This window comes from Xiphophorus couchianus, chromosome 18, assembly GCF_001444195.1.
Source record: "Xiphophorus couchianus chromosome 18, X_couchianus-1.0, whole genome shotgun sequence".
Lineage (NCBI taxonomy): Eukaryota > Metazoa > Chordata > Actinopteri > Cyprinodontiformes > Poeciliidae > Xiphophorus > Xiphophorus couchianus.
This window is the reverse complement of record NC_040245.1, coordinates 29,489,098-29,503,523: the sequence shown is the minus strand read 5'-3', so window position 1 is coordinate 29,503,523 and position 14,426 is coordinate 29,489,098. Positions and strand designations below refer to the sequence as shown.

At 41.8% G+C, this 14,426-nt stretch overlaps 1 protein-coding gene across 12 annotated transcripts in view; it reads right to left on the bottom strand.

The window, feature by feature from the left end:
- The window catches only part of phldb1b (pleckstrin homology-like domain, family B, member 1b), a 103,190-nt gene that overhangs the window by 25,206 nt on the left and 63,558 nt on the right, over nt 1-14,426 (bottom strand). For 10 of the 12 annotated variants that reach the window (XM_028044576.1, XM_028044577.1, XM_028044571.1 and 7 more), the window contains 4 exons: nt 7,224-7,544; nt 3,000-3,146; nt 2,762-2,899; nt 2,219-2,347 (listed from right to left, as the gene is read on the bottom strand). In XM_028044576.1, coding sequence (XP_027900377.1) covers nt 2,219-2,347; nt 2,762-2,899; nt 3,000-3,146; nt 7,224-7,544 — 735 coding nt within the window. The remainder of the gene's footprint in view (nt 1-2,218; nt 2,348-2,761; nt 2,900-2,999; nt 3,147-7,223; nt 7,545-14,426) is intronic. The other 2 variants (XM_028044574.1, XM_028044583.1) reach the window with 1 other exon arrangement.

Sequence of the window (14,426 nt, the reverse complement as noted above, 5' to 3'; positions counted from 1 at the left end):
AAACCTTGTTTAGATAGTCAGATGATAAAACATTAAATATTGTGAATTAGTATTTCTCTACAGTAAAGTTGCATCTAAGTGAAGAACAAGGCTTCTGTCACTACTTTTGGACAAATTAGACTAAAATAGACAACATCATTATTTGTACCGTCCAAATTTTGAAGAAAGAGCATGATAGCCCAAGGGTCAAGCATGGTGCTTGAGGTATAATGACATCAGAAGACTGGCCATCATGAAGACCATTAGATTTATTATTATTGATGCATTTGCACTGTTTCTACTGAGTTTGAATTTGCCTAAACTGATAAACATGGTGTTTTCCCCAATCTTTTGAAAGCATAAAACCTTAGAAAGGGTCAAACCTTTAATAATAATAAAATGTGTACCGAGTTAAAAGTCTGTTTATGTGGGTCCAAAAGTAGCCTATTAATATGGGAGAATAAATCTACCACATAAAAAACAGAGCTTTATTTGAAATGAAGTGATTCACTGTTTGAAAGAATGTATAAAGCTGATCTTTAGAGCAAATCTATGTAAGTTACAGTAAAATGTTTCTCTGCTGCTTTAGAGAAGCTGAATTGCAGACAGGATGAAATGTTATTATCAAGCCTCTTGAGACTGCAGCCTAGACGGCCTAGAATGTAAATTCACATCCACATGACGTAGGAATTAAACTGACCCATTTAACGGGAGTTCAAAATAAATAAATTAAAACAAAACCTCTACAACACCCTCACACCGAACAAAGAAGTCTAAGCTTTTCAGGCTCAGCTTCTGTTTATCCTGTTTGGCATTTTTACTCTTTCCACCGCTCTGTTCTCTCCCTGTGGACACATTAAACCAAATGAAGCAGAATCGATATGAACCAGGCAATGACATCATTTCCATGAAAGCAGCTTTGAAGTGGAAGTCGGTAAAAACACAGAAGGTTTTTACACAGAACACAAGTCACTCTATTATGGATGTATGAAGCCACCTCAGCTTTAGCGATGGCATCGGCAGCAGCCGAGGTGATTGGGTCCTGATACGGCTGCATTGTGAGGGGAGGTAATGTTTCCTGCAGCTAGCTGCTACACAACATGTGTAATGAGGTTTCTCAAAGTTACTCTTAACCAGCATGAAATCAGATGTGTGTATCTAACTGATGAGTTCTTTGGTTTAATGTCATTTCCCCCCAGCTTAGGTTTGTATCATGGGATCTTGTGATGATGTGAATCTATCTCTTATTTGGTAGTGTAAAAGCAGCTACCAAATAAGAGAACTGCTAGCTAAAAAGTTAGATGTGCTAATCCTAAAGCACTAATCATAAACATTAGCTTTGCTAATGTGGAAGCGATTCACCAACATGGGATTTTTTGCTAAAACGCTAACTTCAAATTCTACCTGCCCTTGAAAGACTACAACGCCCTAGCACCAGGTTAATTTTAACATTATAATTTAAATGTTCTATGATGCTCCACTCATGAGTGTTATGTGTTCCTCATCTGGCTGATTATGCCACACAGTCACCTGGTGACTGGGCTTGTTGGTGGAACTGCAGTTCCACTGTACTCACTTTGAAAAGTATCCAAGTTAGGACCTCTTATGAAAGTGGTCAGGAGCTGATTTTGGAGGGAGGAAAAAATTATTTATATATATATATAGATATCTATATATATATAAATTGATTATATATATATATCTATATATATATAAATTGATTATATATAAATGGATTAGCGCTGTTTATACTTTTTTTTTCTAAAATAGTATCAGATACTGGTCACACCAATTTCTCCAGAGTTAATGTAGCCTTAGACCGATAAAACTTGAACATTTAAAATCCTGATAATATTATGTGTTTTGTTAGTTGAACCTTTATTTCACCAACCAAAACGTAACAGATTTCTTATTTACAATTTTAGCCTGAAACAGCTTGAAAGGGGTTGTAGTTGTTATCAACTGCAGGTTAATATTGATGAAGAACATTTGGATGACATTATTATTTATGGATTTGTAAAATCAATCTGAATGCTGCAGCTCATATTGGGCTGTAACAGTAAAACAAACATGATCCCTGGTCCCACCTTGTAAAAACAGCCTGTTTGAACACAGTGCTGAGCAACTGAGGACTTCCTGGACAGATAATGTCACATCTAATGTTTTAGCTCAACTTTTTAATACAAAAAGGTTACAACCTCTGATGCCTGGCAGAAGGTGGGGGAGGGGGAAGACCCACCCTTTTGAGCTGTTCCTGCAACTGTTCCCTCAGGGACTCTGGACAGTTATGAAGCTGGTTCTTCAGCTCAGCATAGCCTTCCTGGAGCCTCTGCAGGGCCCGCCGCTCGGCCTCAACATTTGCCCTCTCCTAGGAAGACAAGACACACACACGCACACCCCCACACAGGGAGAATGAATGGATGTTACGGGAGGATAAAAGAGAGAGAAAGAAAGAAAAAAAATCTGAACATATTCCTGACTTTTAAATACTGATTATGCAATTCGGAAGCGAAACCACAATCCAGCCTCCAGCATCGGCCAGTTCAGAATCCTGAAGTTTTAAATTTCATCCAGTCTAATGGATCAAAGTAAGGCCCGTCCCTAACCTGCTGATGTGCACTGCCAATCAGTGCATGAAGCAGAAACACAGCTATGGACCAGATGCCAATGCAAAGGCTGCTCAGAGACTGAAGCAGCAGAAATGGTGAACTTTACTTTTTTTCTTTGCCAAAGCAGCCCATCAGCTGGAAATCCTAACGGCTCAGGTTCCTGCTGTGTGTACCTTGTCCTTCTCCCTCTGGATGGCGCTCTCAAGCTCCTCCAGCTTGCGCTGCAGCTGACTGACGACGTCTGTCTCGGCCTCTATCTGGTCGAGCTCGGCCTGCGTTTCGCCCTGCAGCAGGGCGCGCTCCATCTCCGCCTGCAAGGGTTTCAGGATACTCAGACTCACACGGCGTCACCATGAGACAGATCATTCTGAGCCTCAGCTCATTTCCACCGCCTTCAACTCTGGGCTGCACCTCTTGTTCGGACTCCTGGAGTTGCTGCTCCAGCTCGGTGAGTCGGGCTTTGAGTTCGTCGGTCCGGGCCAGAACGCGGGTCCTCTCATCTTCCAGGTAAGTCAGCTCTGAACGGCTCGCGCTGCCTGAGCCAGACGAGTCCTCATGCTGCACAGGAGGGAGACGGTGAACTTAGTCCAACAGGAATAAAACCACACGTCTGAAGAAGTAGCAAAAGTTTCATCTGATTTGATTTAACCTTCAAAGAAGGGATGATTCACTGACTTCATTTAAGTTGTTAAAAGAAATTTATACCAGCACCTCAAGCCACTAATACTGCCGAAGAATGTGGGAAAGGAACAGCTAAGAGCAGATAAAATACAAAGTCATGGTAACATGTAACATGGTAACTATTATCCTGTTTCTTCCATCAAACCACATTCAGAGCTAGCCTGGTCGTTGTGTTCCTTCGCAATGCCGCTTGATTCTCATCTCCCTTCAGTGCTCTTTCTAAGATTTCTCCCACTGAACTCAATTTCTCCGAAAGAATTTCAACCATGCCAATCACGGAACAGAATGAAGAGTTGTGAACGATAGCTTCCATGTTAGCCACGCTTCCAAATATTGAATAAACATTAATAATAGGCACAGCTGTTCCTGTTCTCGTCACTGATGGGACAGACCAAAATAACGCCTTCATTAGCGGCTACTATCAAAAACTAGGGATTCATAAAATATTGGCATTAACTTCTGTAGAAATGTGGACTGTGGAGGCTGACATTAGTGTTGGGGACGTCTGTGCTTCATTGATAGCCTAACTCGTTTTAGCACAACTTAAACACAACAATAATGTTTTCCAAGGTCTCTTCAGATTGTTTTTTGAAGAATAAATTAACCCCCACTGGGCCGAGAGAAGCAGCTGTGTTGTCCATCACTGTTTGCGGACGTCATTTGTGCGACAGATTTATGGGCGTACAAGAAATGTGCAAATACAAAAGTTCCTGCCGGAAACTTTGTATGTAAAAAAAAAAAATGTAATAAATAGAACTAAAATATTTAGATGTTGAAATCTCTGTACTCAATGAATTAATCAAAATGAACACATTAAAGTCCTGGCCCTAATTAGAAGGTAATCTCACTGTTTGTGTGACTAGTTTAAGACAATATTGTGACTCCTTTTCTAAAGTCTGGTCTGCTAATGTGACTATGTCTGGTGACATGCCATTATGGTGTCACCATTTCTCCAGCTATTGGGCTGTTCATAAATTACACCGGGTTACAAAAAAAACATTTTTTGGAAGTTGTCCATGGTTTTATTCAACTGAATTGGGACTATTTTGCACCGCTGAATCCAAAAATGACATAAATTTTTCGCAATCTGGTCAGGTTTTTATTCTAATTTGATCCAGACAAATCTGATCGTCTGACTAAATTGATGACATTTTTGTGACATTATCAGTTCCTTTCTGTTAATATTTCTCATCCAAGACAGGTTTTAGGAGGAAAAAATGTTTTCTACAAACTTTGATTTCTGTAAATTGAATAATAGACACTGATAAGGGTAAGTAAATGTGAATTGAACACCATGTCTCCATCTCTTTCCTGTCCTGATGGAATCTCTCCTCCTGCTCATCACTCATTGATCTCAGATTTTCAGGAAACCGATCCAGATGTGAGAACAAGTCATGCATTTTGATGCTCATGTTGCATCAAGTTCAGAAAGTTGACCTGGTTGTGCAAAACCAAAGTGATTTTTGGATTCAGCTCATCAACATGACCCTAAAACTGTTGAAAAACCCCAGACCATTTTCTGGTTGTTGACCAGTGTAATCAGACAAAGATCAGAAATGCCTGTTGGAATTCTAAAGCACAGGTTAAACAGTGAGTGTTGTTTAAAACAGTTTAGAGATTAGATTAGTGATATTAGAACAGTCATACAGAAACTTTAGGTTGGTCTCCCTGCAGCATAACATACAGAATAGCATTGAATCCACACATTTTAAACAAAATCAATTCTTTACTGGAAGAGGCATTGCTAGTAAAGTAATGACCTGGCTCTCAGGTGGCTTGCTAGCAGTGGAAAACCTGATGTGTTTTTAATAGGGTTTTTCCCCCACAGAGCCAGTCAGAAGTGGCTCTGGCTCTCCTACCAGCAGTGACGTGCGGTCAGGGGAGGCAGGTGAGGCAGTGCCTGACCTGCCATCATGGAAAGAAAGAAAATATATAATCATAAAGTAATTTAAATTGTTATATTCATCCGGTGGTTTGTACTAAAAAATATTTATTTTTCATGTAGCTTCACCAATTTCGATTTTTATTTGTTCAAAATCGCTGAATTTTCTTATTTTCCCATTCAAATGCTTGGAAGCGATGCCGGTGAGGCAGCAGCGAGCTCTGCCTCACCTTGGATTGCGCAACCCCTGGCTCTGCGCTGGCTGCTAAGCGGAGAGAGCATGTTGCTGTACGGCGTCAATAAAATGGTTTAAACAAATTTAATATGTGAACTTATTTCCAATAATTTAGCTTATGTATATAATGTACAGTGCTTTTTGTCACCAACTGTGTTTGTGTAACGTGTTTCGTGTAATGAGCGATTATAAACGGCAGAGAACAGGTTCGAGGTGAGGCAGGCAGTTCTCTTGCCTCATGGCAGGGGGCGCTCAAGATCCCAGACGTTCGTCTTGTTCACTCCTCAACTGCCGAGTAAGTGACAGCGAGCTAGGCTAAACGATTCGGGAAGCAAGTCAAGTGCAGCGATAGATTATAATAGAGATAGTGATTTTTTTTCCTCTCGCTTATCCCGACTTTCGACATGGATGACTACATTACAACACTAAAAAGGTTTTCTCAAGTGGACTTTCAATCGAAGCAGGTAAGACAGTAATAACATTTATTTTGTTTTGTTTTTTAAGGAAATGTGTGTTTTGTGAGCTACAGTTTGTATGTGTAAGGATGCAGAAGTGAAACATAACCTGTAAACTGCTGTCAATCTATGCATCTATTTGCAAATCTGATTCTGATGACGTCAGTGCCTCACCAGCTATGAACCTCACCGCACGTCACTGCCTACCAGCCAGGCTGGAAACAGATGGAAAAACAGGCTGTTCGGATACCGAGGATGGATCAAGTTGGAGGAAGATAGGCAAGGGAAGACTGAGATAAATCTCTTGAATACGGACACTTCAAATACCACAAACCAAGGACTCTAGGGGAATTACACTGCTTGGTAGACAAACTTGGACAGAGATGGGAAAGCCATTTCTTTCTAAAATGTATTTCAGGTTTGAAAAAAAGCTATGTGAATATTTCACACACTGACACTGCAGTGCTGTACCCTTTAATTGTACTGTGCAGCCCCAGCCTCCATTCAGTTTCTAACACAGAAGATGTAATGTTTCATCAACCACATGAAAAGAACAACAACCATGTGTAAATGTATGAAAGCAGGTGTGTGACTAATGAGCCACATGCGAGACCAACCACAGACAGAATATGTTCCTACGGCAACAGAACTCAGCCTGCAGCTGGGCCAAGATCTAGTTTTCTAGAACAGACTAATTCTAAACTTCTAATAATTTAGTGTCCACTGCCTTAGGACCTTAGTCAACAAAACTTACATCAGGAGTGTGAGTCCATTCAGCTGGCCAAATATATCATTAATATGCAGAGTGTTAATATATTGAAATATAATAGAAAGCAGTAGCGATGTAAGATACATCAGAACTAACATCATTATCAACCAATTCAGTCATTTTTTAGTCATTCAGTCATATTAGAATTGGTCTGATAAATAAAACTGGGCCAATATTATGAACAAATATTCATTTCCATATTTATTTGTTGTTTGCAGTTTGTTTCTGGAGGGGCACGGGAGAAGGTTGGTCATGTGACAGTGGTAGTGATGCAGCAAAGAATTATGGGGATTTTAACTGAAGTAGTGGGGAGGTTTTATATATATATATCCTTTCCATAACTTTGAAAATACACAACCTCCCAGCTGACTTCCCCACTGCTTCAGTGTTCCCAATTAGTGTAGCTGTTCATTACCTGTAACTATAATAAACTGACCACCTGAAAACAGAGCAGGTTCTAATTATCACAGCTGCTAATTGTTTAGCTGAGTTCTGTAACTGTAACAGCAGAAAAGCTGGTTCCAGCAGAGCCATGCAGATGCAGCAACCACGGCAACGCCTCAGCAGCATGTAGAGGGAGAGTGTGTGTTGGGAAAGGAGCATGCCCTCTGACCTGTGGCTCTCCATTGTGGACCGCTGACACTCTGCTGGGGGCAGGAGAGGTCCTCACCTCCTGATGGGTGCTCTCGGTGCTGCTGCATTCCTCCTTCAGGTTCTCCTCGTCGCTCTCCCTCTGTCTCTGCGCCAGGCGGAGGGCGGCCGGCGACGTCGGGGTTCCTCCCAGAAGATTCTCCAGGGACGGCCTCCGCCCTGAGCAGTCACCCAGACTCCCAGGGAAACCCAGCTGTCCTGAGCCCAGGGGGTCCAGCCCCACGCTCTCACCTTTGTTGTACTCGGCGCAGAGGGTCAGGATGGTCTCCAGCCGCTGCCTCTCCTGTGGAGGGAGACAAACACAGACGATTAAGGAAGATTCACAAAAAGCGAAATCTCTGAGCATGAAATGAAACAGTTGTCCCTCCTGAAATAACGGAGGCCTATCTCAGAACTGATGCTTCAGGGGTCAGAGTGTTTTTCAGATGTCACTGTGTGGTCTGTGCACCCGCACGGTGACCTCTGACCTCTACATATCCACATCTGTCAAAGCCTGGGACAAAGTGTTTCCTAGATGGACGTTTAGACAGCAGTGTACGCACAAGAGACCAAGTGTTTTAGGTGTGTTTCTTTCTTATTGTTTAAATCTAAAACTGACAGCATGTGTTTCTTTCTAAAAAATAAAGCAATAATAGCAATCTAACCATGGCCATCTGCTGCTTACATAAGAGCTGGGGTGGGGGGATGGACCTGCGTGATGAGCAGCTGCAGCCCCAGCATTTACCCCCAATCTCAACCTGTAATCTGGGAGCAGTTAGCTTCTAACTGGAGCTTCTAACAGAAGACCCCTGTGAGCGGTTCAACATTCAAAACAAAAGAGCCATAATTAAAACCTTTACTGGCAGGTCTACAATTCCACACGTCCTCCCGCGCAACATCTGCTTTAATGTGCACGTAAATCAAGACCTGCTCCGAGCGCCGCTCCGACGCCCAGCGTTCTGAAGCGCAGGAGATGACGGCAGCGGCGTCGTTCCCTCTGCCAGACAGCCTTCAGGCTCTGCTGGATGATTAGTGAGATCACAGACGCTCTGATTGCCTTGATTTCTGTTGGCCGTGACATGAATCAACTTTGGCTTTTGATGTCTGGCTTCTGGAGACTGTGGAGAGACCAATTCTCTCAGGAACATGTTGACAGATTTAGACAAATTAGAGGTTTCACTCATTTTCCAGGATGCTCTGAAATCCAGAAGATGCTTAGTTTCTAGGTTCGGTCAGATCGAGCCGGGGAAGAAAAAAGGCGGTCCATTTTTATCCAAACTGGATGAAAATCAGGTTTATGGGCTTGAGCAAGTTTCTGATGCCATGACAACACTAGGGACCAGTCCAGGGGTTACCTCACCTCTCACCCATTGACCCCTGTGTAACCCTTCACGGATAAGTGAGTTTAGACAATGGCTAGGTGGATAGCATGTACCCATGGTTCCAATGTCAGACTCCAACAACCAACTAACTTTGTATAAAAACTACATCCATGTGATTCACAAATATAACAGAGAACTATGTTGAACACTTAGTTCAAACAGCATCAATAAAAGGCTTTGGCATGGTGAGAGAGATGCTGTCACAGGGCAGCAGAACAAGCAAGTCCTCTCCTTATATGGATTAACTTCAGCAAAACAGAAGTGTTTTCCTTTAAAGCTGGTAATTATCCCCTTCATTCTGTATGACAGCAGTCAAACAAACTCTTCATATCTCTTATTTTTATCCTCTCAGCAGCCAGCCTCCCCTCTCCTTCCCTCCTCTGAGAGTCGGTGTCTCCTGTTCTCTGAATTTAAGGCTTCTTCCTCTTCCTCAAGCACCCTGGGGGCTTCCCTCTCCCCCTTCCACTCCAATTGGTGGTGCTTTGATCAGAGTGCTCACTCCTTGCTGCTGTGCTCACCTACGTCACAGGCGTAAACAGAAGACTCGGGAGCGCAGTATTTCCACAGTAAACTGGGGAAGTTCAACAAAGCTTTATTCACTACATAAACCTTGGAGGGGGGAATTGAAAAATTCACATTCCCCCGCCTCCTTCACAGTCTGCAAAATAAACCTAATTCAACATCAAACTGGGATCCTTGGAGGGCTGTGCTTGTTCTGGTCCCAGAGGAGAAGCGAGCACAAAGAGACAGCACTGTTTTATTATCTGTGGCTGCTTTTGTTCCTCTGTGTCCCTGCAGAACGCACAAGGATCAAAACGGCACAGGAATGGGACTAGCAACCCTCTCTGGTGGCCACCAACCCCCCACAGATAACAAGCTGCTGGTTTTCCATGACGCTGGCACTGACTTCTAAATGACATACAGAGTTTTTGACCCCATGGAGGTCAACCAGAGTTGAACCCACCAAGTTCTGGTCTATGGCAGAAGCCCAGCCTGGCAGGCGGTTGAAGACTAGGTTCCAGTTATTTCAAACAATTCCAGGATAAAGATGAGAGAATCGAAGATTAAAGAGAGATGAACGGCTTGATATTTCAGTCTCTAGAGACTTTTAGGGATAACACACAGGATTGTTTCAGGTCTTAAAAACACTCATTCTGCAACAGTTACATCAGCTGCATGGTAAACTATTTGCTTTGGACAAGAAATTTGCGCAACAATCGACAGCATCTCTGCAAAATAAAACCACAACAGCTAGCAGCACAATTCCAGATTAGCTCAGCTATAACCTGATAATAGCTGAGCTAGCTTTTTAAGGGTTCCCAGATACATTCTAAACCACTCATCTAGTTATTAGCTGGCTATTTTGTAAACTTTCAGTGGATCGAGTTCGACGTCTGTGTTGAAGTTTTGGTTACCAACTGTTAATAATCCTTGAAGTAATTAGATATTCCTAATCAGAAGCAGCAGTCTGTTTCTTCACCTCACATTCCCTCTGTTTTTGCTAATAGCTATTTTCAACAGGAAACATACAGGAATAAAATAAAAAAGACAAAAAAGAAGAAGATATAATCGTAATATCATAGAACAAGTAAATTATGTCAAAATTCAAATGGTGTTTGAAGATTGTAGTCTTTCAAGGGCAGATGTGACTTGAATTGAAGTTAGCGCGTTGGTGCTTTAGCATTAGCTTCCATTAAATACCTGGTTGTAGCATGTTGCACTAATGTTTGTTAGTGCAGCTAACGTTTTAGTTAGAGGCGTCCACCATTGCTGGTTGGTACAGCACCTTTACGTCCATCCATCTGTTCCTATAATTCACTTCCTGTTGGAAGCTTGTTACAAACTGAGATGAGCACAAAAAAAGCTTCTCTACAAACACTAAGACATGAGTGTCCAAAAGTGAGGCCTTGGTGTTTGTGGCCCTCAGGATGACAGTACTAAAAACCACTTTGGTTGTTTTGTCAAAATATTTTTTGTTCAGTTCATTCTTGAGCAGGTAAAAAAATCCCAAAAAAACATGTCCGCTATCCCTTTGTAGCATGTTGGCATCAGAAAAATAAATGCACGTGCTGTATTTGGCTGCCAAACGTATGTCATGTGTCTAGGTATTTCAGCTTCCCATTATGCGTTTTATTTTACATATAGATATATAAAACAAAATATCCTCAAATAGGTGGATTTTCTGCAAATGATTTGTTGTCACATTCCACAGAAAAAGCCGTGACTGGACGGGGATCCACTGTATGTCCTTTTCTGTGTGTTAATACAGAAAAAGTAGGCTAATTTTACTCATGGTAACGACACCAGAAGATTCTCATACAGGTTATGATGGAAGATAAGACTGAAATACATTTTTTAAATGACTTGTGAACCGTCACTTTATAAATAAACTGAACGAAATTAAAAACTGTGAAAATGTTCCATGTCATTGATTTGCTATCTGTATTTCCTGCTTTCTAACATTTGAAAAAGATCTTTACTTTTCCATCTAAAGCTGAAGGAATTGTGCAACGAGCCTCCTGTGGTCAAGCAGGACTTTTTTTCAGATTGAAACAGAAATACTTTCCGATCACATTTCTTTCCAAAAGTGAGACAAAAACAAAGTGCATGTTCTCCAGCGCCAGTGACTCTGGAGCTGAAGTGGTTTAATCTCCGACCTGAAGCAGCTGGTGGGAGTGAAAAGTTCTCTTGTTAATGACTGAACCCCTCGACATCACATGTAGAAAGCAGGCCGACCCACATCCCCAGCGCAGATAGAAACACTTCAGCGAGCTTCAGTTAAATATAGTCGGCGGCGACATCAGTTACCTTTATAAGCGCTGCAACGCTGCTTAAAAAGACAGGCTTCTGTTTAGTCAGAGCCAGCAGACACAGGAGGGGCTGCGTCCCGGTCGGCGCTGGCCCCGTGGCTGGCACCGTCCCGCTGCCGCCTGGTGTGTAAAACCGCTCCATTACAGCGGCGGCGCTCCGTTTGTGGCTGCTGCTGTCCTGGTGAACGGCCTCGGAACCACCTGGCTCACTCAGCTACAGCGGCAGAGAGGTGGGGATGGATCAGCATGTAGGGACGTCCTCCTGTGGGAGGCGCCCTGCTGGTTTGCTCTAACAAAAGCAAAGGGACTAAGTTTATATACCAAGCAGAACTTTATACTGTTCGTCCGGGCTCCCCCGTGCTTGAAATAGGCCGATAACTTCAAGAGACGCTGCCATGGCTGACTGCTTTCAGCTGTTCACACTAATCCATCACCATCGGCAGATATCAGCCATGAAAAAAAAAGGTTTGAAGTGTGCCACATTTGCCACGTACTGTCTCAAAGCTCAACTTTGTGCAATTATCCTTCTTTTTAGCCGTTAAATAATAGAACAAATAAGTGCGAGGCTTTTGAAGTGTTTTATGGAGCTTTAGACATCAAGCGGAAGGAGATAATGTCAATTAAGCTTTACAAGTCAGAGTGTTTCAGGGTGTCACTGTCAGCAGGAAGAGAAGTGAAGGCTTAGGCTTCAGAACCACCTCCACATTACACTGAAACACTGGAAGAACATGGCCACTGGGGGAATTATTCACCCAGCTGTTGCTCTCTGGCTCTCCCTCCGTCAGTTGACTAATTAACCAGAAGATGTGGTTCACCGGTTGGCTTCTGTAAAACAGCAACACTGTTGTTGTGCTGCAGAGGCCAGCAGGAGGAAAACAAGATGTTTCTGCTGCAGGGTCCCCCACAAGGTTACTGCAGCCATGGGAACTCAGCAGCTCATTAGAACACAAGACTGTTTTCTAAATAACACACTTTACTGCTCATTGATTACTATACAAAGGTCTGAGGCAGAGCTACTGCTTTTAAGGGTTTCACTGAGAAATCAATGTTGAAGCTGGAATCCTTTGCCTCCTCCCTGTTGTCCTACTGCTACCTGCAGAATCAACCAATCAGAGCCAGGAGGAGGGAATTAGCACTTTCAATCATGCTACGTGCTACACTTTAGCAAATTTACTATTATACTCACAATTTATGTTTTTACTTCATAATTTTTCTCTATCGCCTTTCAAAACATTCAATTAAACATAAAAAAATGTATGTAATTTTGGATGAAAGTACTAAAAAAATTATTTTTATTTTAAATTCAATTTAAAAATCCTTGATCCATTAAATAATGCCATAACTCATTTCATCCATGACTCGTTAGGTTGTTGCATCCTAATTTCAATAGACTATTGTTGCGATGCAACGCCACAACCACTAGGTGGTGGTAATGCACCAAGTTGTTTGATGCCGTTCCATCTAGCAGCTGAGGAAGACCATACAGTAAAAAACTTCCAACTCGGATCATAATGGCTCTTCACAAACAGATGAATGACTGTTCTGTGTGACTCTTCTTCTGGAGAACAAGTAGAGCACAAGAGCGCAAAACATTCAAACTACACGAACAAAGTCATAAACAGAACTAAGCCAAAACAAAAATCTAAAACTAGCACAGAATCTCTTCATGAAGTCCCCGTCCCTGTACGAGTATTTAATGAAGCTTGTCTCATCCAATATCCATCTATTATGGCGGACAGATCCTGACATAACTGGCAGTAAAGAGAGAAAAAAATAAATGGCTTGGCAAAGTAATTCGTGTGCCAAATATTGCACCTGGAAAATAAAAATAAGAGTTTTCCCAACTTGTTGTGCCAGGAAGGAGCAATCTAGCTTCAAAAGACTGTAATAAATCACTTTTCTTTATTCTCAACAATAGATTTTCAGTCAGACTTTGTTAATTTTTTTAATTCTTAAGTTATAAACAAACTAACTGTGGTGTAATTTATTTGCATCTGCAGCTTTGAAGCCAGCAGAAGATGGAGACATTAGAAGATTGTCCCCATTCATGAATCTTAGTTTTGATGCATTTAATGAACAGTATTGGACCTGAGAATCAATGGAAAATGTTATCTAGTTCAACATTTCTACCCACCAGGGTTAGAGTTTTATTTTGCCCACATTTTATCATATTTACAATCCTATGTGTTTAAGAATGTCATGCTCCCTAAATCCTATGCACTAACAGCCAAAAAAACAAAATAAAAACAGATATGAAAAGCTAAATGATGCTGCAGAAAGACAATAACCCCCTCTAGTGGAGAGATCAGAACACAACAGGCAGAGGAAAGTTTCCACCTCGTCTGGTAAATCTTCTGAAAGCAGTAAATAAAGTTTGCAGAGAAGTCGAAAGGAAGACAGTTCTCATCCTAATTTGGCTTTTGTTGTGTGATGGGGATGAACGAACGTGGCATATTTGTTGGATCTGTCTCAAAACCGGATTACTGCAGCTTTACTTTGGACCACAAACAGATTTATTGCTGCCCCAGATAAGGAGCCACCCAGCCGGCCGTCTAGTGTGTCACAGAACGTCTCTCCTCGTTTGTTTTTCACTGGTTTATTTCAGATCAGATGATTTGCTTTGTCCTTTTTCCTGCCACCAAACAGAGACGTGCAGGCCTGACGCTGGCTGCTGTGGTGCTGCCGAGCCGCAGACCAAGGATACGATAGTTAACTAAAACTAACGAAATAATTTTTATAGTTAACTAAAACTACTGAAACTGAGAAAACATTTGCATTAAAAACCGTAATTAATGAGGAAAAACTATGACTAACTGGAACTATATTGTGCGTCTATAAAATTAAAACATATTGAAATGATAGATATAATAACCTTTGTTTTCATGTTTATGAATGTTTTATTAGCTTTTCATGTAGCTCCCCCACCACCGCCACCCCACACACACACACACAAACACACACACACACACACAAAAGTAGTTCAAGTCAGCTGTC